A 23,454-nucleotide genomic window follows, 5' to 3' on the forward strand; every position below is an offset into this window, starting at 1 on the left:
ATCTTTAATGTCATGGGTATTAGTCTTAGCAGTGCATGATGGTGGCGTGAGTTATGGTTGCTTAGCTTACCATAACTGGCGAATTTCTAGGGTTTTTCGGTTTTACTTAAAACCATATCGTCCATTTAACAAAGTTTTTTTTCACTGAATTTCATAGGTTTTTTGTAGCGCAACTTAACCATAACATCCTCTTCAACATCAACACTCTCCATTGTTCTTTCATGCAATAAAAACACTGAACATGTTCAAAGAGCAGCATATAAATAAGTTAGATTTAAAAAAATAAATAAGAAGTGCAAACTGTATATGTAAGACACCCACATTCCAATTACATAGCATATGGAACATATTCGAACATACCAAAAAAAATAACATATGCCTCCAGCAGAATTACCTCACAAAAACTGCACAGCAAATATCAACAGCACACCTACAAAGCAGTAACAGCAAAAGTAAAAAACAAACTGGTTCATACATTACATTAATTCCTATATTTATAAACTTTCTGTAGTTGGATACACTGAAAAATATATATATTTTTTTACTCAGAAAGGTCTAGTACTTTGGAATTGCGAGAAGAACATTTTCCTCAGGACGAAATGAGTGACAACATTGATACTAATGGTAGACACTACACATTTCTAAATAAGCCAATTAATAAACATTATTTTATGTGTACTTAATACATTTATTTTTTTTAATAGAACATACAGCCAATAAGAATAATACTGAAACAACCACTTTAGAAAATCATCTACAGCGTTTAGAGCAAAGAATTGATCAATGAATGATCAATTTCATTATTTTGAAAAACTTTGTAGAGAACCATATCATGGAAAAAATTAAATATCACTGTCCCACATGCACCTGTCCCCCTTCTCCATGTCCCAGCCAACATCCCCAAAAGATCCCCATCACGAAAAATGTTATGAGACTTCAATTCCTTCCTCCCCTACCATCCAACACGTACAAACTCCTAATTCCCCTGTATTTGTATCAATTTCTGCTTTCCCCTCTTTCATAATTTTTATATTTTATACAATAATAAAATAATATGTGCTGTTACTATATTCCTCTGTTTTTAAAAAAAAAAATGTTTAAGGCTGGTATGATGTCCACGTACGGCGCGGCTGTCTGGGATGTCCACAATTAACCAAAATGGGCATGTCCTAAGGACACTATGCCTGTCAGTACTGTTCACAATGAAAATGGAGGTGTCCGCAGGACACAAAATCTGTCCACCTGTCCCTTATTATTCAAAATAAGGTGTCCTAAGAACACCCCCCCCGTTTGCATTGTCCGCAATCAGAATGACTATGTCCGTAGAACACATAGCCTGTCCTCAAAGTTGTGACGCACATTTAATTAGTTTGGGGACCTGAACACTGTCTGTAGAACACCAGCACGCATGCGTATCGCACCCTTGGGTCCTACGCACCTCGCGCCTGTCCGTAACTGTCCACCGCACGTGTGGTGCACTTTTAATTATTTTGGGGATACGAACACTGTCCGTAGAACACTTGCACGCTTGCGTACAACCGTCCCCGCGCATTTGGTGTCCTACAGACACCGGTCCCATTCGCAAACCTGTCCGCAACATCATCATGTGACCGCACCCACGCTAAGCATGGGTCCTTGTTTGCAAACACAGTCCGTGCCCCGAACACCAAAAAAGTGCTTTTTTGAGAAATCCAAGGTATTTTCCCATGAAACTTCACGCTTGCGCATGTCCCAGACCATGTCCCTAGCAATCTGCATACTTTTTGGAACTTTTTTTAACCCTTTTTGGTGTTCTAAATGTTCGCGGACAGAACAGCTGTCCGCAAAGCGTTCCCCAGCACCGCTATAAAAGGCCACACCCCAGAGCTGCTTATCGAGTTCCAGGACAGACTCTGATGAATTTCATATTCTGCAAATTGCTGCCTTTGCTGTGCCTTCTGAGACAATTGAAGATGGCAACCATGGTGCTGCTGCTACTTCTGCCTCAGCACCAACTCCATCACCACCACCACCTCCCCAAGAGCCTGGAGAAGGGACCAGGCGTGAGGATGCAGAGGAGGATGAAGAGGATTACGAGGATGAGGTAGTGGAAGTCCCTACTACTAGCACTCACCGTGAATCTTGGGTGTGGAGGTTGTTTGCCACTCTTGATGGAGTACCGAAAGCTTGCGCAAACATGGTGCGCTGCACTCAGTGCCAGTTGGTGTGGAGTCGTGGCAAACCACGTTTGTACAGCTACGGTACTACCTCAATGAAGCGACACCTAAGGTTGTTCCGCGGTGGGGCTATTCGTAAGGTTGTACCCTGCGATAAATGTAGTAGGTTGAGTTCCTCTGCAGAATCCTCCGTTTCGCTCCTGCCACCACAAGAGGCACTCCTGTGGGGCAGCGCAACCCTCCAGCTGCCTTGCAGGCCATACGTGATGCTGTAGACCCTTACCTTTTGAGGTGCTTTTGAGGCTGCGGTCCGGAGGCATGAGAAGGGCTGCTTACTACCTGATTAAGACCCACCCTATATCTTCCTCTCTCCACCTGCTCTTTCTTATCCCCGTGGTTGGTGCCCCTTCCTTACCCTCCCTTCCCTTCTGTGTCATGTCTGAAAAACCCCAAAAAATACAAAACAACAAAAACCAAAAAAAAGGCTCTTTTCAGAGCCACCTTTCACAGTTCAAAAGATAAAAGTGCCAATGAAATGCTGCAGGGCACTGCATTTTTAGAAGTCAGCGGACAACTTTTTGGGTGCTGCCCTATCAAAACCACTCTTCTCCAGAAGGAAGTGGGGGCTCTGAAAAGAGCCCTTTTGTGGTGTTTTTTTGTGTGTTTCGAAAACCTAAAGTAGTCAAACCTACTGGAAAAGGATTGCTATAATTCCAAAAAGCGTCGTAATGCATTTTGTATATTTTGCAGAAAAATCTGATTGCCAGCATAACTAAGATGTACTCCATCTCTGCGAAAAATGTATGTACTACGAAACATAATATTTTCATTGTGAAAAGAGGACATGCAAACATCTCTCAAAAAGGCACAAACAGCCTTGTTGACTTTGTGCCTCGATTTCTCCATTTGTGGACCAAATGAAGAAGAATGCAGCCACATTTGTCTCGGCGCAATACAAAATAAAATTACTCTGGAGTTTGGAAACATACATGTCCATGACTTTTCCAAGTCCTTCTTTCATTGCAAATTGCAGAGATATTCCAGAGACCTGTCCTAAACTGTTCCCTCCACAATGAATAATAATAATGTCTGGATGACTGTGTCACCATAGTAGCACAAAGAGGTACCGAATCCAGCCACTTCATTCCACGCACTCCATGCCAGTGCACTTCCACATGAGGGAATCCAAGATTTGCAGCCACTCCACAGCAATCTGCATGCACCTCCAACCAATTTATCCACAAGTCTCCCAAAATCCACACAATCTGCCTTCTAAAAGACACAGCCATAGCTAACTGCTCTCCTCTCAGGAAACAGACTTTCTGCCAAGGTCTCTCCTTACACATCACACCCAGTAAACCTTATTGACCAATCCCTCACCCTGCACAGTCTCATTTGCATGCCACTCAGCCTCAAAATCCCTGTATGTAATATGTGCTGTCGGCAGACAAATAGTAAAATCTGAGAGTGGGGAATGAAAATTTAATTAGTGTGCCCCACTTCCCCTTTGAGGTTGGCTCTGAAAATTCAGAAAACTTTTATTTTATACTTTTATTTTGTTCTTCTTTTTAAACTTCTTCCTATCAGATTTAATGAGGAGAGCAAGATGGTCAATAGAGAAGCAGTTGGAGAAGATAGGAGAGACAGAGAGCACCATATAGTAGGTGGGAGAGGAGGGGGTGGAAGGAGAGGGGGAGACACTGGCGAGAGTAGGCAGACAAGATAGCGGGTGGCTTCAAGTTGCACAATAGGAGGTGAGAAGCCACCTAAGTTTTAGAATCCTGAAAGGAGAGAAAAAGAAAAAGGCCTAGTTTTCACAGTGCAAACATTTTTTAAATACTGATACAGTGCGTATTGCAACATGTGGAGAAGCCACCTAGGGGTAGGCAGGGAGGCTAGTGGGACTAACCTGTAGAGACTGACTGGCAACTGGCATCCCCTGTGGACACCTGCAGACACAACAGGAGCCGCTACAGTGGGAGCCGTCCTTTGCCTTAGGGGCCTTTAGCCACAGGGGCTGTCGGGCAGGGGGCTGCCCTGGGAGGAGGAACTAAGAGGAGGGGAGTTCCCAATCAACGCGAGGTGGGCGGGGTGGAGGGAGCGGGGATCCAGGCAGAGGGCGAGAGAGAGCACTCGGAGGCGCCTAGCCCAGCAAGTTACAAAAACAAAATAAATCGATCAACAACACACAAAATGCAGGGAGCAATGCAGCACTCCTTACCTCCGCCTGGATGGCAATGGGCAGGTCTTATGTGCCGCGGGGACTAGGTCCCATGCATCGGAAGCACGGCCCAATCAATCCTTTCAGTAGAACATCAAAACAAATTGGACTGTTACAAAGCTTCAATGGAACTACGCATAGTTTTCAAACAAATAAAAATGCTGTTTATAGATGAGGTAAGCATGGTTTCCAATCTAATGTTAGCCTTCATTCACCTCAGACTACAAGAGGTGCTGAAAACAAACTATGAAGAACTCTTTGGAGGAAAACACGTTGTAGTTTTGGGAGATCTTCTTCAATTAACACTAGTTAAAGGTGAACCTATTTTTAAGCCCTTAGGGCACAAACTATGCCATAAAACTCTCTGTAGCAAACGAAATGTCAACCTTTGGCAACATTTCCAATACAAAGAATTAACTGAAAACATGCGTCACTACAGACCTCACATACGCCAGCAATTTAAAAAGTATTAGAGTTGGTCTCAAGAAACACAATCTATATTAAAAACTAGGCACATCCATGCAGTCTATGGCCATAAGTCATGTGCTACTGATGTCACTGAACAATTAGAACACAAGAATGTAAACTGTATGTCCTTGATGCCAACTCTTGCAAGCTGGTCAGAATTCAATGAAATGATGTTAAAAAAAGAAATGCAACAAATACTTCAAATTTGCTCCACAGATGAACTGGACGTACATGGTATGACACTACACATGTGTCAACAAGCCACAACAAGGCTATAATACCTTAGACTACTCTATCTCTAACACAGCTGGTTTGGAGAAAATATTAAAATTATCTTAAACTGTAGAGTAATGCTTAAACGTAATCTTGACGTGGACCAAGGACTAGTTAATGGAGCACTTGGTACAGTTGTTGGCTTTCAAACATACCCACGTGACAACAACATTCAGTTTGTCAATATTCTCTTTGACAAACTATGAGAAGTTAAACGGATAGGATGCCCAACAGCCCGCTTCCTTCTTTTCAAAGACATGTATGTACGCAGAGAACAATTTTCTCTAACTCTAGCATACGCAGTCACCATTCATAAATCACAAGGTCTTACCCTAGATAAAGCATTCATAGATATTGGTAGCAGTGTTTAAAGAAGGCATGAGCTGTGTAGCACTACCATGCTTACGTACACTTGGACTATTTCTAATCACCTTTGATGCAAGTAAAGTAAATGCTGATATTCCTTGCATTTTAGAATGCAATAGACTGCGTTCACTCTATGCCCCATCTAAAAACCTATCCTCTTCCTCAAAAAGCAAACTTTTGTAAAAGAAAACTACTTCAGACTCAAATTATGCAGGATCTCACAGCAATTCCTCCAAAGAAATTAAAAGAAGCTAATACTTCATCAAGGACCACAACCAAAGAAGGATCTACTCCACAAACAATGTCGACTACCTCTTCAAGGAAACCGCGCGCACTCCGAACAAATGACTTGGACAGAGAACTGTCAGGTCCATTCAAATTTTCAAATACAACTGGTGTAAATTCCTATGCAAATGTAGCAATCAATATTCTATTCCAATTGCCGCCAATTATTGACAACATTTACTTACACGGGACAGACCAATTGTGTTTGCAAATGTTAGTCCTTCACAGAAATGCAACCAACAATCCTGACAACACTTAGTGTTTCTGGAATAAGAGAGGAATTGGACTCCTGGGCTGGAATGGTCACATTCACTATAAACACACAAGATCCACAAGAATTTCTAATGTACTTACTGTAAGTACTGGAAACCAAAAACATACCTATAAATTAAATCTTCCAGATTTCATACATGTGGAAACATACATGCACTCTTCGCAGCCATATGGCTCACGAAGAAGTCCCTAATGAACCCTTTGTGTATGTATCCATACCTAACTGTGAATCCATTCCATTTCAGCAACTTGTACAAAATGCAAACCCTGGCAGATTATGTACTACCTGCAATTCAGATAATCGCTCCACCTTACAAATACAGACACATAGTACATACGTAATAGTAATGCTTTTACTTTACAGTGCAGATGGTACCAAAAACAACTGCAAGCTGACTGGATTCACACATGGACAAGTATCACTTGCTAAGAAAACTTTCACAGCAATAGGTATAATCTACCACGCAGGAGCCACAACCAATGTAGGTCACTACACAGCATATATAAAAAAAGAATTGTGGATGGTTCGAATGTAATGTTACTACCATTACTCTAAAACAGAGATTACCAGCAAATCTTGTAAACACTTACTTAATATTCTTAAAACCAAAATTTAATAACTAATTGTATGAACATCAACAAAACTATGAACAGTATGCCAACAGGTATCCAACCACCCCAAAATTCTACAACAAGCAAACACATAGAAAATATTGCTAAAAAGCAACAAAAAAGAAACAGAATACGCCAACAGGTATCTAACTGCCCCAAAATTCTTCAACAAGCAAACTGATAGATGAATACCACTAAAATGGAACAAGAAATAAACCATTAGAATACACCAAATGCTATCTAATTGCAACTACCACTTCTAAATAAAAAACCATACACCTATTCAATTCCTCCTATTGAAATCAACCAAATAAATATATTGTACCATAACGTAGAATGTTTTTTTTTATCCAGCATGGATATTTTTAACACAGACCCAATGATTTAATGAACAAACACAGGAACTGAGCAAATTGCACAGTACACTGGTTTGAACTATAGTACTTCTAAAGTACGAACTATGAGGGTCGATAAAATACAGAAATGTCTACTATGCAATGCAATACTGATTATAAACTACCTACACTGTGATGTTTTCTTTTATCACAGAGATTGAAAAAGAATGTCTGCTCCAATTACCCATGTCATGAAAAAACTGCATACAACCACAAAAAGTCAAACACTAAGTATATAATGATTGGACTCAAAAACACCACAGCATAACACACCCATTCAAGCAAACACCGGACCATAGACCACAATTCAAAATATTTTTTCCATGGGTATTTTATGCTGCAGTGCTTGTTGCCAAACCCTACAATCTTGACTGAATGGTCCGGCCAAAACTCTACATACAGCCTCAATAAAGGAAACAGTAAGTATATAATAATTAGACTCACAAACACTGCAACATAACACAGCCATGCAAACGAACACCTCACCAATAAATACAACCCAAAAGGCCTAGAGTCTTCAATACCAACATTCTCAACACAATCCAACAAACATCTCACTATCCTATAAACACTATTACACTACTACCAATCAGTACACACATTTTTTAAAATATATCCCCTAAGCAGCCCACATACCACAGTCAAAATGTTTGGTAGCATGGGTGTGTTATGCTGCGATGGTTGTGACCAGGGACTAAAGTCCTGGGTGCATGGCCGAAGGCACCCAAGACTCTAGTCCCTGGCCACAACCACCGCAGCATAACACACCCACAGAAGCAAACTCCTACCAAATCACCACAACCGAAAAACATAACGTCCACCTCCAAAACCTATCCACTTCAATTAACATTCTAAAACAATAATTACAACCAACGCACACTCTTCAGTACATACACTCTTCACCCAATGCTCTACTAACGACCCAAAACCAACATCATAGTAAAGTAAAATAGCCAGTAGTGCGCCCAGTGTTTAGTATGTCCGCGGATAAACGCAGTGACCGCAGACACCGCAAGTACATCATGGCCTTCTCCCACCTAAACGAAAAAAAGAATACAGCATTTGACCCATCTCTCACTCCCCCACCCTCTCCAGCGCATCCTACATACCAACACACTCCCCAAAACGAGATTTATACTCACTTCCACGCCGCACTGTCCATGGATCCAACTTGGCGGGTGCATCGAAAGAATGTGATGCACCTCACGCATCACCCCAACCAATCGGCGAACACGTCGTGTGTCAAATACGGAAGTGTGTCCGTGGAGCAGACATAGATATCACAAATTTTTTTAGACCTACTTTTTGGTCCTTTTAAAAGAAACTACTGGATGGATTTCCATCAAATGTACAAAAGCACGCTTTCGGGACCAAGCCGCCGCTCCTGCCGCAAATTTGGTGAAAATCCGTCCAGCGGTTTGGGCTGTAGGAGTGAGCAAAATTTTTCTCAATCGGTTAATTATTGGAAAACCAAAAATTTGGGACCCCCCCCTTATAACTTTGACCCACCCCTAGACCAAACCTCACCAAACCTTAAAATTCAGAGTGGGCCATATACATTTTTGCAAAGTTTGGTGAGGATTCATCCAGGGGGAGCGAAGTTATAAGCCGCCCAGTCCACTGTACCCACGGTCCTTCATGCGTCGAGGTTCCTCAGATTGTTTTTTTCCACCATCATTGACGGACACTAAATCGCAGAGTTCCTATTTCGGCTAACGCCATTGATTGAAAATGTATGAGTCAGTTAATCTTTCTATCCTTTAAATCGCTGACTTTCATAAACATCTTTGACGGTGGTGAAAAGGACGAATGTCGGACAAAGACCTTGATTCAACGCACCCCTTCGACCTTGTAAGGCCGCTCGGCCCAGACAGTAGGGAGAGTGGGGGGTGGACATTTCTTAGGGCTCTAAGAGAATGCATGCTCCCCTTTACCCTCTCTATTTTCGCCTTGCTGCCATTGCATCCAATTATGGAACATACACCATTTAAATTCTGCCCTTGTTCCAATAAAAAGTACCCCTGGAAAGGCGAGCACCGGGTGTGCAACCTTTGTCTTGTACGGGACCACAACGAGGGCCATTGTCCAGCTTGTCAGCTCTTCAAACCGAAAACACTCAAGGACCGAAATACCAAGCGCTGGGCCCACCACGTCAGCCTTGGACGTGGAGGGTGCATCCAGCGATAGCAGCATCGCTGTCTTTTCGGTAAACAAAGGCAATTGGGAACTGGTTGATTCCCACGTGCTAGCCACCGACAAGCCTTGCAAGGTTTCCAAAGGGGCCAGCGTAGATCTCGTGGCTGGGGGAGGTCCTCCACTTCCAGAGGTGGAGCGACACCTCCTAAACAATGACCACCCGCCTCAGGTCCCCTCCCATGCCTCTCCAGTAGGAGGGCGTATAAGGCACTTCACCCACGCATGGGAGGGAATCACCTCGGACCAGTGGGTGCTATCAACCCTGGCGGGCGGTTATTGCGCTGTTATTTCAGCAACCTTCAAACCATCCCCCATGTCAAAAACCAACCACGAAGGAGGAGCAACGCCTCCATCTAGAAGAGGTTGCAACGCTGCTGCTCAAGGACGCCATTGAAATCGTCCCATCGAACCAGGTAAACAAGGGTATCTATTCAACCTACTACCTTGTGCCAAAGAAAGATCTAACAATGCGCCCAGTATTAGACCTGTGCCCTGCAAAAACCTATGTCCAGCCACAAAAATTCTGCATGACAACGCTACAAGTAGTAATCCCACTGCTAAAGCGGGGGGACTACATGGCAACATTGGATATGAAAAATGCCTATTTTCATATTTCAATGTTCCCAGCGCACAGAAGATTCTTGCGTTTCAAGATACCAATCCAGCACTACCAATTCAAGGTGCTACCCTTCGGCATAGCATCCGCTCAAACGTTACAAGGAGCAGTCATAACACGGAAGAAGGGTTAGTCTTTCCGTCAAAGGAAAGAATCCAAAATATGCTACTGCAAATACCTCATTATCAAGCCTGTCACCAGCTAAGCATACGCAAAATGATGCTTTTGCTAGGCATGATGGCATCTTGCATTTACCTAGTCCCACACGCACGTTTGCACATGTCCCATGCAGGAGTGGTTAGCAAAACAGTGGTCTCAGGCAAGCGGTCAGTAAGACGATCTAGTGGTCGTTTCGCCAACACTAGTACAAGACCTTTGCTGGTGGACAAAGGAGAATCTGTTGAAGGGGAAACCCTTCCACGATCCGGCGCTGCAAGCACTAGTAACAGACGCGTCACTCTCCAGGTGGGGGGGGGGCACATCACCTTCATCTCACAGCACATGGTCTATGGACTCACATCACGGCAATGAACCACATCAACCTGCTGGAACTTCTAGCGGTATTCAAGGCGCTTCAGGCATTCGAAGCACAGCTGACGAATCAGTCAGTACAACCAACAGCACCACTGCAATGTTCTACATCAACAAGCAGGGGTTACACATTCTCCAAATCTGTCCAAGCTAGCACAAAAATATGGGCACTGAAATGGGGGATGTTCCTATTTTCCCAACATGTTCCGGGTAACTCAACACCATAGCAGACTCGCTGAGCAGAGATCCCCTACCAGAGGAACAGGAGTGGCGACTAGACACAAATGTCGTAGACTGCATCTTCTCACAGCGGGGTTACCCCACACTAAACTTGTTTGCTACAAGAGAAAACAAGCAATGCCCAGACTTTGCGTCCAGGTTTCCCCAACCAGACTCCAAGGGGAACACCCTTTTCGCCAACTCCTATAATGAGCAGGGTGATGACGCTCATCCTAGTTGCTCCTATGTGGGCAAGACGACCATGGTATCCACATCTGCGAAACTGGCGATGTGCAATCCCATCAAACTCCCGTGCCAGACCAATCTGCTGACCCAACAGGGGGGAATAAAAGTTCACCCTCAACCTCACTCAATGAACTTGGCAGCATTGCTCCTGAGGTCATAGAGTTTGGACATCTAAACCTACCACAGAGGTGTATGGATAACCTCAAGGAGGCATGCAAACCAAACACCAGACACAGTTATTTCGACAAGTGGAGGAGATTTGTCATTTGGTACCAGTCTAAACAAATAAACCCTGTAGAATGTACTCCATCCCACATACTAAACTATATGCTCTACTTGTTAGACTCGATGTTAGTATTCCACTCTATAAAGGTTCATCTGACGGATTTATCAGTTTACACCACCTCTCAGAGTAAGGTATTGTGATTCCCATCATTAAAGCACTCATGGAGGGAGTAAAGAGAGTCCACCCTCCAATTTTGAACCCACCATCAGGCTGGGATATCAATGTAGTACTCGCAAAGCTCATGGGACCTCCCTTTGGGCCTGTGCATAAGTCAAGTTTTAAACACCTGACATATAAAATGGTCTTCTTAGTGGCTATTAAATCCATAGGAAGAGTTGATGAACTTCAAGAGTTGTCACTGCAGGACCCATTCTTTGTCATCCACAAGAATACATTGGTTTGATGAACACACCCTAGTTTTTCACCTAAATTCATTAAAAAAAAATTCACATAAACCAATGTTTATTGCTCTATTGAGCTACCAGCCTTCTTTCAGAACCCAACAAGGTCAGCTGAGGAAAAACTCCATACAATAGATGTAAGGAGGGCAGCCTTTACTATGTAAACAAGACCAGACCGCTCAGAAAAACAGACCAACTGTTTGTCTCCAGGCAGAGAAGGAGACTCGATTTCCAAGAATGCCATCTCCAGATGGATAGTCAGATGGATACAGCTCTGTTACTCGTTATCAAGTAAGACACACCAAGAGCTCACTCCACAAGGGGTACACAAGCTACTTTGGCTTTTATCGCAAATGTACAGCTGGGCACCATTTACAAAGCAGCTAAATGGAGCTCAGTACTCACTCTCACTCAGCACTACTGCACTGACTCATTCCAAATATACACAGGTGGGACAAACGGTTCTAAAACATCTATTTGCCGCTGGACCTTCTCACAACCCACCACCTTCTCATAACACTGCCGGCTAATCTATGCATAGCATGTGATCTAAGCACATTCCCCAAGCCTCAGAAGGGATTCATTACTCACCGTAATCGTATTTCTGATGCTTGTATCTGCTTAGATTCACATGCACCCACCCTTCCTCCACTTGGAAAGAAGGTGCATAGATGTTTATATGAGCTTTACACTTCATGCTACCTCATGTCAGAAACAAAACATTCTGAGGGACCTCGACGCGTGAAGGACCATGGGTACAGTGGACGTCACACTAGGTATAGTATTACTGGCACGCCCTGTCGACGTCCCTTTTCGAGTTTCGAAAACAACTGTAATACTCTGCAGCTTCCACTAGATGTCAGCCTATGCATAGCATGTGAATCTAAGCAGATACAAGCATCAGAAATACGATTACGGTGAGTATTGCATTTTATATATATATATATATATATATGTATATTACACAAAAAATAGTGTGGAATTCCTCCTCTGACAAAAAATTGGCGGCACTCGCTCCAGTTATTTAAAGAAATACTCTGGCCCCTTCAGAAATCACATATCTTTATTGGCTCCATGTGGACAACGCGTTTCAACCTGCACAGCCGTAGTCAGATTAGTCACTAGGTTCTTAAAATGCATTCAATGTCTTAAATCAATAAAAGAAGGTAAGAGATGCAATAAGATGGAACCAAGTCACAAGAAATATGCCCTAGCTTCAAAGGTCTACTCCCTATGAAGGGTGGGGCCTTGTGCCCAGCCCAAAAAGTCACAATGCTTCCTCCCAGAAAGTATCTGCTGACGGTAAAGTACTTGTGCTGGTGATTGTTCAAGAGAAAATATGCAACAAAGTTACTGATAAGTAAAAACGTGTTCTTATCTTTCAGGTTTTACTGCTCAGGTGTGAAGACCAAAAAGCAGTGGAATGGGAGGCTACTGTTGTCAATGTTATCCTATTGAGGACAAGGGTTACAAGTGCTTTTCGTTTACTTACCACCCTGACTCCGATTCTCCCAGAGTACTGGATGGGTCAACTGCGGGTTGCTGAAGATTGGATTTCCTGGCGTTGGTTCCAGTGAGCGGTGCCCAGGAGCTGCAGATGCAAGGATTCCCACAGTCAGTTCCAGCAGCAGAGTGCAGCCCTTGGCGATGGAGAAATGCAGAAAGCACTGATGCAAACCTCTTCACATGACTCAGAAGGCAAGGTCCAGAGACAGCCATCACACACAGACGGCAGGTGTCCTCCCAGTTGCGGTTGTAGAGATCCTTCCAGAGCAGGATCCCTTAAAACTGAGAGGCTGAAATTCGTCTGAAAGGCGACTTATACCACAAGCTGGCAACCACCAAAGTTATGGTTTCAAGTGCGGAACGTTGACGGTACTAGCTGTCACCAGGATCGGTGATATCCTCGTCAGTGAACGTAGAATCCGATTCACCACCCTCCCCTAACTCCTCACCTTCATCTCTTCTTCCTGTACCCTTCTTTCCTTTACTTCTTGGTCGCTCCTTTTTTTATGTAGGTAAGGGCGCCCACGGAAGGAAGCCACCGTGTCACCCAAGAAGGGTACCCGGTGCCTCCTCCCGGGAACGTCGGCAAGGGGAAAAAGCCAAAAGGCACAAAAAACCCCTAAGCGACCTGCGTGACTCTCCTAAGGAATTAGCTGATATGCTGGGGGAATGCAGTCGGCTGAAGCTGAACTCCGTGGTAGAAGGTATCCGAACAGTAGAATCAGCAATCCAAGAAAACAGGCCTAGGTCTGGTACACAAGGAGGCAGGCAGTAGGAAAAAAACAGGAAGGGGAAAAAATAAGGTAGAAGAACGGAAACCGAGAAAGACCGGGAGAAGGAGGGTGGCGAGGAGAGAGGAAGGAAAATAGCAGAAGAAAAAGGGCAGCAGGCAAAACAAGGAGAAGGAGGACAAGGACCCGATAGAGATTGGGTAATACTGCAACAAGGGCGAGCGAGGGAAGAGCAGGCAAAAGGCAGACAGCACTAACGGAGGAGACCGGAAGCTTTGCAACGCGTACGCAACCCGGAAGCAGCTGTATTTAAACTCCGGGCCGCGTCAGCGCGCATACGCACGGGCAGAGCTGCAGGTGGGCGTGACAGGCTACCAGCGTGCGCGGCGGAATAATGTCCGCGCCCCCAGCAGTTCCACAGGCGCCAAGTGGCACGTGGCATGACACTAGCCCACTCGAGACATGATGGTCCAGGGACACTTTTGAAGGCTCTGGAAAGTTGAAGCACTGCACAGGGCCTCTGTAGATCAGGTAGTCCAAAAGGGCTTCACTGGGCCAGGAAAGGATGCTGGGCCCCATGACATCACAAATATGATTGATGACATCACTGATGACATCACATGTGCATTTACTTTTCATAGAAGTCCCTAGAAGGGTTTGTGAATGCAATGTTGGCAAAAAGTGCCAGGGTTCATCTGGAGATGTGTGATGAACTACATACTTGATTATGCAATGTATTGCTCCAAAGAACATTCCATTGCAGGGTTGTTTCTAGTACAGGAACCTACTCATACAGAAACATAGGCATTGGCTGCAGCATACACCATAGAGATGTAATATTTCTAATTTTCCAATGTTGGATAGTAAAACGGTGAATGCTTTTGTGCCACACTTTTGCATACTGTAAAACAAATACCAAGTAGGTAATAATGTATCACTTACTACATACTTTTACTACTACACACAAAACATTAAGAGACCACAATGTATACAAATATGGGGCTTATACAGAGTGAGTAAAGTAAGTAAACAAGAGGCAGTATCGTGACCCACTGTGTATAACCAACATGATTATCTTTACGCATAGAAATGATTGCTGTGTTTCAAGCCTGCTTCTTCCCCTATGTATGTGCATCATAAGATGTGGTTGAATTCTAAGGAAAGTACTGTAAGAACATGTGAGAATAGCAACGTCTACAAATGTGATACCTTTTTGAATTTTAAGTTTTTGACTGTCGGTGAATAAACTCATCTGTCCTAGATATGTCAGTGAACAAAAAAAGAAGGGGCTAGAAATGTGACATCATCAGTGATGTCATCAATCATATTTGTGATGTCATGGGTGTTATTCTTAGCAGTGCATGGTGGTGGTGCGAGTCACAGTTGCTTAATTTACCATAACTGGCGAATTTTAGGGTTTTTTCGGTTTTACTTGTAAAAATAACATCCCTTTAACAAAGTTTTTTCGTTGAATTTCATACGTTTTTATTAGTGCAACTTAACCATAACGTCCCCTTAACAAAGTTTGTTCAGTGAATTTCATGGGTTTTTACCAGTGCATGCTATTTTCCTACAACTTACTAATATCATACTTACCCAATATAGCAATATTTGTGTCCAATTTACAAAGTGTCACCTTAAAACTTTGCCATTTCCCACCTTCTAGAATCATTTTGAACACTTCTATACACTTTTTGCAACAATTTCAACTAGTGTTGAATCCGTAGACGTCTACGAACTTCTGACTTCATTGCGAAACTTCCGGACAGTGCCACATGACCATACGCTGGCACGCGCCTTAATGACGTGTCCGAGAACCCGTCTGCACTTCACGATAAGATCGGAACTGCATTTTCTACTGATTCCAAATTTCCCTTGCACAGCTCCAACACCTATTCCTACTCGTCCATTAACAATCAAGTACACAGTACATACTTTTAGCAAAACTGCTATTTATCTTAAAGTGGAATCAGCTAATGCCATTCCTCCTCCCCAAGCGACACCACCACTGCTGTAATCAAGGAGCTTGAGAAACACTGCCCCTACCTTAGAAATAACACACGCACAACACTTTCCCCTGTCCACCTGCCCCTCCATATTAATGTTGGTGCCTCTTCCCTCATTTCCCTCCCCACCTTTCGTTCTAAGCTCTCTTGCCAAAAAAAAAAACATACATCCAAAAACAATAAAATAAATATTCCTTTAGAAACCACCTTTCACAGTTAAAAAATAGAACAATAAAAAACGTATAGACTCCATCTACTTTGTTTCTCAGTAAAGTACATAGACTCAATAAGATTTCCCAACATTTCCATTTGCATTTTGTGTTATGCTAATTGAAATATTGTAGTGTTTATCCCCCATTCCAGGGACTGGAACGGTGGATACCGGCCTGGCAGCCCAAGTTATCAGCCCAAGCAAAGCGAGGGTGGATAACGAGGTCTCCGGACCATTATCCCCCCATTCCAGACCCTGCCATGGGGGATGAAGGCCATTAGCACCTTAGGTTTCCAAAGCGGGAACCTGGGGTGCTAAAAAAAGGATTTTTCTTCCGACACCGGGATGCGAAAAATCCTTTTCAAGATGACCACCATGGAAAGGGAAGGTGGGGTTCAGTACAGGGCCCCTCTTCGCTTTCCATGGCAGCCTGCAGAAGGTGAAAAGAGAACCCCATGACCATATTACCACAAGCACATTTTCTTCCCTTTCAAACCCATCCCAATTTTGAATAATTTTACCACAAAGCCAGTCCCAGGTGGACATGGCCACTTTAACACCATGTGTTGTCCCTCATGGTCATGGCCAGTAGCCAGATTACCCGGATCATGACCTTATTCCATGACCCGGACAATCTGGCCACTGCCCATGGCCACAGGCTACACCTCAGTCAACAAAGGTATATCACTATTTTTTGTACCTACATTATGACACTTGTCAAAAAATAAAACACAGGCACATTTGCAAAACCATGCTTTCAGCTCATTGCCAATATTCCTTACACAAGTTTTCTGGAAATCCACCCACGTTTAATTTTTTCAAAAGTGTCAAATGTATGCACATACAATATCTAGCCCTCACTTGCCAAAACCCGTTCAGACTTTACGAAAACTTTTATATTTAGATCTATAATCTTTTTGCAAACCTTTGTGTAGATTTGTCAAATGGCACCACATTTATAAACCTTTACAATATTTTGGGAACCCCCTCTAATTTTGCCCCCTCTTGACAAAATCCCACCAAACTTTGCAAACTCATTCGGAATCAGGTCAGGGATACAATTGCAATATTTCATGCAGTTTCATTATGTGGCTCCAAAGTAAGCCATCCAAGAACTGCTTTTCACCAACCCTGTAATGCTGAGGTGTCCGCGAACTTCTCAGGACTATTCGCAGACATCTGAACTGTTCACGGACTTCCGCTGCGAAAAACACCATTTTTTTTTTTTTTTTTGCTTCTTGCAGCCATATCCCATCCCATCCCATTCTCATCACCCCTCACCTCCCCAGAGAATATTTGATAAGTTTGAAAAGTGCAATGTTGTGTTTTTTTATATGTTTTTACCGCAATGTCTGCGGACAGCGGCCGAAGTCTGCGAATTCCAAGATGGCGGGCGTTTCCAAAAATCTGACGCACTTCACGCTTTTCACCATCCAATCAGTGGGCGCGTCCGATGTCCGCGGACACCACGTTGCCTTCTAAGCCAATCGGCGTCCTGTCCACGGAGTGAACATAGAAGTGTCCGCAGAGCAGACATAGATATCACACATTTTTTGGGACCTACTTTTTGGTCATTTAAAAAAAAAAAACTACTGGTCCACCAAATTTACAAAAGCACATTTTCGGGACCAAGCCGCCGCTCCTTTCGCAAATTTGGTGAAAATCCGTCCTGCGGTTTGGCCTGTAGGCATGAGCAAAGTTTTTTTTTTTTTTTTTTTTTCTCTTCATTCAGTCTATGGGGGGAAAAAAAATTGGGACCCCCCTATAGCTTTGCCCCCCCCTGACCAAACCTCACCAAACTTTGCAAAAGAATTCAGAGTAGGCCATATACTTGTCCTGCAAAGGTGAGGATTCGTCCAGGGGAAGCGAAGTTATAAGCCGCCCAAAAAGTGCCCTTCCTATGGGTTCAGCAACTTGACCATAACTAGATGGCCGCTACTGCAAAAGAATAACGTTGCAAATAAAGTGTTTGCTCTCATGGTACCGAATTGGCAATCCTTGATGAGCTGCAGATATGGTACTTCAAGAGTTCTGACACGTGTTTCTATGTGGCAGCCAAGAGTTCTGATATGCTGTTCTATGTGCCCACTATTTATAAATGTCAGAGACTTCATCAGACATGTTAAGTGAGAAATTGTGTTGCTACTACTGAATAGCTGTTCTAGACAAGCGAGCAATGGCTTTTAGTGTTCAGCCAGAACTGGTTATTGTATGTTTAATGACTAACATTGTTTATGGCATTTGTGAGTCCTTATTTCATTCATGATCACTCGTGGGGGACTGTGACTGGCAGCCTGTTCTGCAAACACTTGTGTTAACTTAGGGTCAGCGTGGTACTTCTGGACGGTGAAGACTTTATTGTTCACACTGGTTTCGTAGGATATTGCTCTTTGTGTGTGCTATAAACTATATGGAAACAACGATTGAAGATTGGGATTTTGGAGACGTAAGCCCTAATACAATGTATATCTTTTTATGTAACCAATGGTCCCTCCAATTGTCATTGAACGTAAACATTTTTTAAAAAAAGCAATAATTTTTCTGTGCTCTTATCTTGATTTTTCTTTAATGTTTTGTAGCCCTAGTTGTGGCTTATCTCCCAATTAGTTTGTCTTCCTCTTTTTCTGGGCCTAGTAAAAGCTATAATATAAAAGCATGATATCCCACCTCGTTTCTACATTACTTTCACAGCCTCCCCTTCCTCCTATTCCTATGAAAGGGAGTCCTCCACTGGTTCAATGTGTTATAGCTGTGAAGGGGTTAAGGGACCTCTATAGCTTTTGAACTGTTTATTCAAGCTTGTGTGTGTGAGTGACTGTGTATTTTCATGTATAGTAAGTGTGGGAAAGTCCATTTTTGTAACTGGACTGGTCAAATCAAAAGCTGCCTTCTTGTCCCCTTTGTCTGCTCAGAACTTGCCAAAAGCACCCTTTCTATGGGGACCTATGGAAATACAAATATATTCCCATAGATGGAGAATTGTCATTCCAAGTAGATTTATTTTCAAGTAATTACATCTTCTATGAATAATTAAATAAGACTTGCATAACACAGTGCCATCTACTGAATCGCTTCCTGCCAGATGTGGAGGTGGTGTAATGGTAGAAAATCTCTTGGTGTTTGTAAACTCTTCTAAACATGAAGACTGTTGCCTCGATACTGATGGATTCAAGACTGTGCAGATGCTTACAATTTTCTTGTTTCAGAGTTAGCACAACGGCGTGTGAAGGACACGTCCTTTAAATGCAAGGTAGTTGCCTAATTTTTTCCCAAGTGAACTGTATCAAAATGCTAAATAGGGGGTCTATGCTTTTTTTGTTTGAAGTGCTTGGGATAGGTTAAATGGAGTTTAATCCTTAACTTGATTGACTTGTTCAGCTGAGGGTCATCACGACAGCGCTCTTACTCATTTCCTTTACACAGCCTTCTCTTTCTTAGGAGTTGCAGACCACAAGGTAACCCTTTTTTTTAATGCAAATGATTATTTGAATATAGTTCAAACATATTACATTTTGATTGCAATAAATGTATTGACCATAAACGAATCTACAGCAATTGCACAGAAGACTGAACCAGTAGATTGGAACAAACACAGTGCTGTAAGTATGGAAACCATATTGTTGGTGAACAAAAAAACAATCTTTTGCATGCCATCGCAAGAAGACCCAGTGGTTCTTTATGATGTTTTGGGGATTTTGTTCCAAGTACATTTTTCCTTTATTTTCATTTTCAGTAATGGTGTTCTCCTTTTCAGTGCCATTGATTTTATATGTTTGTCTGTCTGTTTATTAATTTGTAGGGTGCGCCGGACCCATAGGTAACTGGGCGCAATAAAGTACAGAAAACAAGGATACTTCAAGCTTAGTTACATAGTAGAGGAAGGATGCATGAGAGTATTACATAAACATATTAGACAAAACTGGTGAGGAATAAATATACATACAAAGTTGGCAAAAGTCAGGAGGGGATACAGGGGCTAGCTAGTGTGAAGTGCAGAGGTTAGTCATTGAGGTCGTTGGGAGTGTAGCCATGTGAGGATATTTAGTCTAAAACTGTAATAGGATTGATCTATTCTAAGGTTGAATGGGAGTGCGTTCCAGTATTGGGCTTCCTTAACCGGGAAGCTGCTTCCGCCTGTTTTTTTTAGCCTATATCTGGGTATTTGTAGGCAGTGGGAGTTGGCAGCTCTGGTGGGGTGGATCGATGTTCTTCTGACTATTCTCTCTGCAAAGTAGGGGGGAGCTGCATTATTCAGGCACTTAAAGGTTAGTGAGGCTGTTTTAAGTGAAATCCTGTCACTAATTTTTAGCCAGTGTTGTTCTCTTATCACATTAGATATATGAGGGCAGTTCTAAGGGCATTGTTTGCAATATCTGTATTTTGTCAGTGATGTATTTGTTGGCTCCCAGGTACAGGGCATTACAGTAATCGAGCTTAGAGAGTATTAGGGCATTGGCGAGGATAATGCAGCTGGCATGTGTTAGGAAAGCTCGGCATGCCCTAATAAGTCTGCAAGTATAGGCAGTGGAAGATGCTAAAGAATGTACCTGTTTCTTCAGTGTCAAGGAGGAGTCAAGGTAAAAAACAACATAAAGACAAACGCTGCAAAAGAAATGGTTACCTTTACCTTAGACATTCATAAAATTAGTAAAATACCTTTTGTTAAATGTACCAAATCTTACCCCAAGCTCCATCCTATTCATGCATACATTTGTGTAAATAAAGGCCACACCAGTCTTAATGTTTTTAAAATGGATAATTATTAATATAATAAGTGCACATTTCAGGTTGCATACAAAGAAAAAATATAGACCAGGTGCTTTTCATATATTGAACACATTGTGAGTGCAAAAAAGGGAAAAATAAAGGATTTCTGATTGCTAATCCTGTTGTTTAAAGATTGGAATGAAGATAGAAATAGTCAAGATACCAGTGAACAGAACCGCAGTGCTGAAGGGAGGAGGAGAGTAATTGAAAGTCGATAGACCAATGTTTCTGAATGTAGTAAGGTCAAAGAGTAAAAGTAGAAACTAAATGCTGGGTTATGAAAATGAAATTCCAGCTAGATATTCTCCCAAATCAAATCTGAATCGAAAATAACAAACGTAAATCGAAAAATCAAAAAAACAGTTTATAATGGTGATTCTGCGTATTTCAATTGTTACACCAGATATTCATTTGTGTATACTTATGATCCAATGTGTATACACATTTACCCTGTATACTAAATTCAAGATTGGTTCAATTTCCACAGGTATAATGCTAAATCCATGTCAATAAAAGGTTAATAAAGCAGGTCTGTTTTATGGTCTTTGCTGCTTGATTTTCACAAGTATAGTGCTGAGTCCAAGTCTGTAAATAGTTGGTTAAACCAATATGTTTAATGGTGCTTCCTGCTGTGTTGGTTTATTGCAATATGCTCATTTTATGGAGTCCACAAGTTTGAATAATTCACTCTGTAGATTCCATGAGGGGACCCCCCCATTGGGTCTGCCAACGCGTGTTAGGGGAATCACATAACAAAGGAACCAGAATCAGTTAGCTTCCAGACACTCTATAATATCCCAAAGGAGGGAGATTGTTTCATCTATCCACAATCTGGAAGCAGATTCCCATTTGTATTCTTCGCGTTTCGGTGGTCTTCGGCTACCACCTTCTTCAGGGCGAGTTCTTGATGCCCTATTGCAAAAGGGACAAAGAGAGGGGTCGGGGGGGAATGGTGACTTGCAAAGTTCTAGACAAAGGAAAATAAGGCTGGGTGGCAATTGGCTAGCTTGGAGTGACTTATTGAACCAAGCCCATTAAAAAGCTTAGCATGGATGAGTTTTGCATGCAGCATAGAAGTGCATTAGTCTCTAGGAAAGAGTGTGATTCTCTTCTCACCTAGATGGGTTGGAGCAGTCTCAAAAACATGAGACTGGACCTGCATGCTGGACCCCGTCGCTCCGGCGTCCAAACGGAGGGATGCCTAGACACCCTGATCTGTCTGACGTGCCAAGGTGTATTACATTCTTGTATCTGAATGCTTAATCAGATTCTTTTCTTGTTCCTGCATTGGAGCAAAAATGAAAAAATATTCATTTGCAAAACTCCCATATTTTACATGGATCTACGTACATGGGAAAACCCACGCGTAATAGATTGTGCAAAGGCTCAAAGAGGGAAAAGGAGGAGATTCGTGGTGCTGTGAGTAAAAAGGTAAAGTAAAATGCAACTACCCGAAGCCTCCTAATCTTGGCAAATTTCTCTGTGCGGTGGTATCTTGGCCCGGCGGGAAAGCAATGCACGTAGCTACTGACTGGCATTCATGGAAATGAGTGCCTAGGCCTAGGAGTTTTTTTTTTTTTTTTTGCCTGCTGCAGATCAAAAAGATTTGTATGAAATGGGTTAGTTAGGTGATGAAAGGGCGTGGTCTAAGACTGTTGTACATAAAATAATTCTTTGTTATTATGACGGAGTCAAGGTAAAAGCCTAACGTTTTCACTACTTTAGCAACTGTAATTATATTACCATCAATGTTAAATGCAGAGTAATTGGGGGTAAGTTCTTTTAGGTTGGCAACAGAGCCGAGGAGCAGGATTTCTGTTTTATCGTCATTCAGGCAGAGGCCATGGGGTTGCCATTCATGCCTGAATGAGGAGGTATATTTCATTTACCAACGCCGTATCTGAGACAAAGTTGCCCGAAAGGGGAATGAGGATCTGGGTGTCATCTGCATAATTTGTTTAGGTGACACCCAATCTACCCAATTTGTCAAATAAGGGCTTGGTAACTATTTTATACATAGTTGGCGAGACGCAAGAACCTTGGGGAACACTGCATGCTATTTTGATAGGGTCCACTGATGCCGATGTGGAGATGACTCTCATTGTTCTATTGTCCAGAAATGACTGGACCCAGGCTATGGCTTCGCTTCTGAAGTGGGCAGCCGATGCTAGGTGTTCGCATAAAACTGCATGGTCCACCAGGTCAAAGGCCGCCGACAGGTTCAAGGAGGAATAGCATGGCAGTGTTACCCTTGTCGTCGAGCTTGTCAATTTTGTCTAAAGATCGATTAAGGTTGTCTCAGTGCCATGTTTTGGTCTAAACCCGGATTGATGGACACCTAGGAGCTGGTTGGTTTCAAGATAATGCTGGATTTGTAGATGGGATACTCTGTCTATTATCTTGAGAAGGAAGGGTACCGTGGTGATGGGCCTATAGTTGGTGGGGATAGAGGAGTCTAAGGTTTTTTTCATAAGGACAGGTAAATCCCATGACTCTTAAGTTGTTTGGGATGGTGTTGGTAGAAAAGGAGGCATTAATCAATTTAGTAATACAAGGGGCTAGGTCCCTTGCAGCGTCCTTAATTAGTTGGGCTGGGCAGTTGTCCCCCTTACAGTTAGAAGGCTTCAGGGATGCGATAATTTTTTCAGTTTTCTGGATGGTTACTTTGGAGACTTTTAATGGGGCTGGG

General features: G+C 42.7%; 1 protein-coding gene across 1 annotated transcript in view; it reads left to right on the forward strand.

Annotated features, from left to right (window-relative positions):
• Nucleotides 1-23,454, forward strand: part of SLC30A5 (solute carrier family 30 member 5) — a 738,926-nt gene that overhangs the window by 184,908 nt on the left and 530,564 nt on the right. Inside the window, exon 7 of the mRNA XM_069627390.1 lies at nucleotides 19,377-19,453. Coding sequence (XP_069483491.1) covers nucleotides 19,377-19,453 — 77 coding nt within the window. The remainder of the gene's footprint in view (nucleotides 1-19,376; nucleotides 19,454-23,454) is intronic.

Source organism: Ambystoma mexicanum, chromosome 6p (assembly GCF_040938575.1).
Source record: "Ambystoma mexicanum isolate Mex_15411 chromosome 6p, UKY_AmexF1_1, whole genome shotgun sequence".
NCBI classification, from domain to species: Eukaryota; Metazoa; Chordata; class Amphibia; order Caudata; family Ambystomatidae; genus Ambystoma; species Ambystoma mexicanum.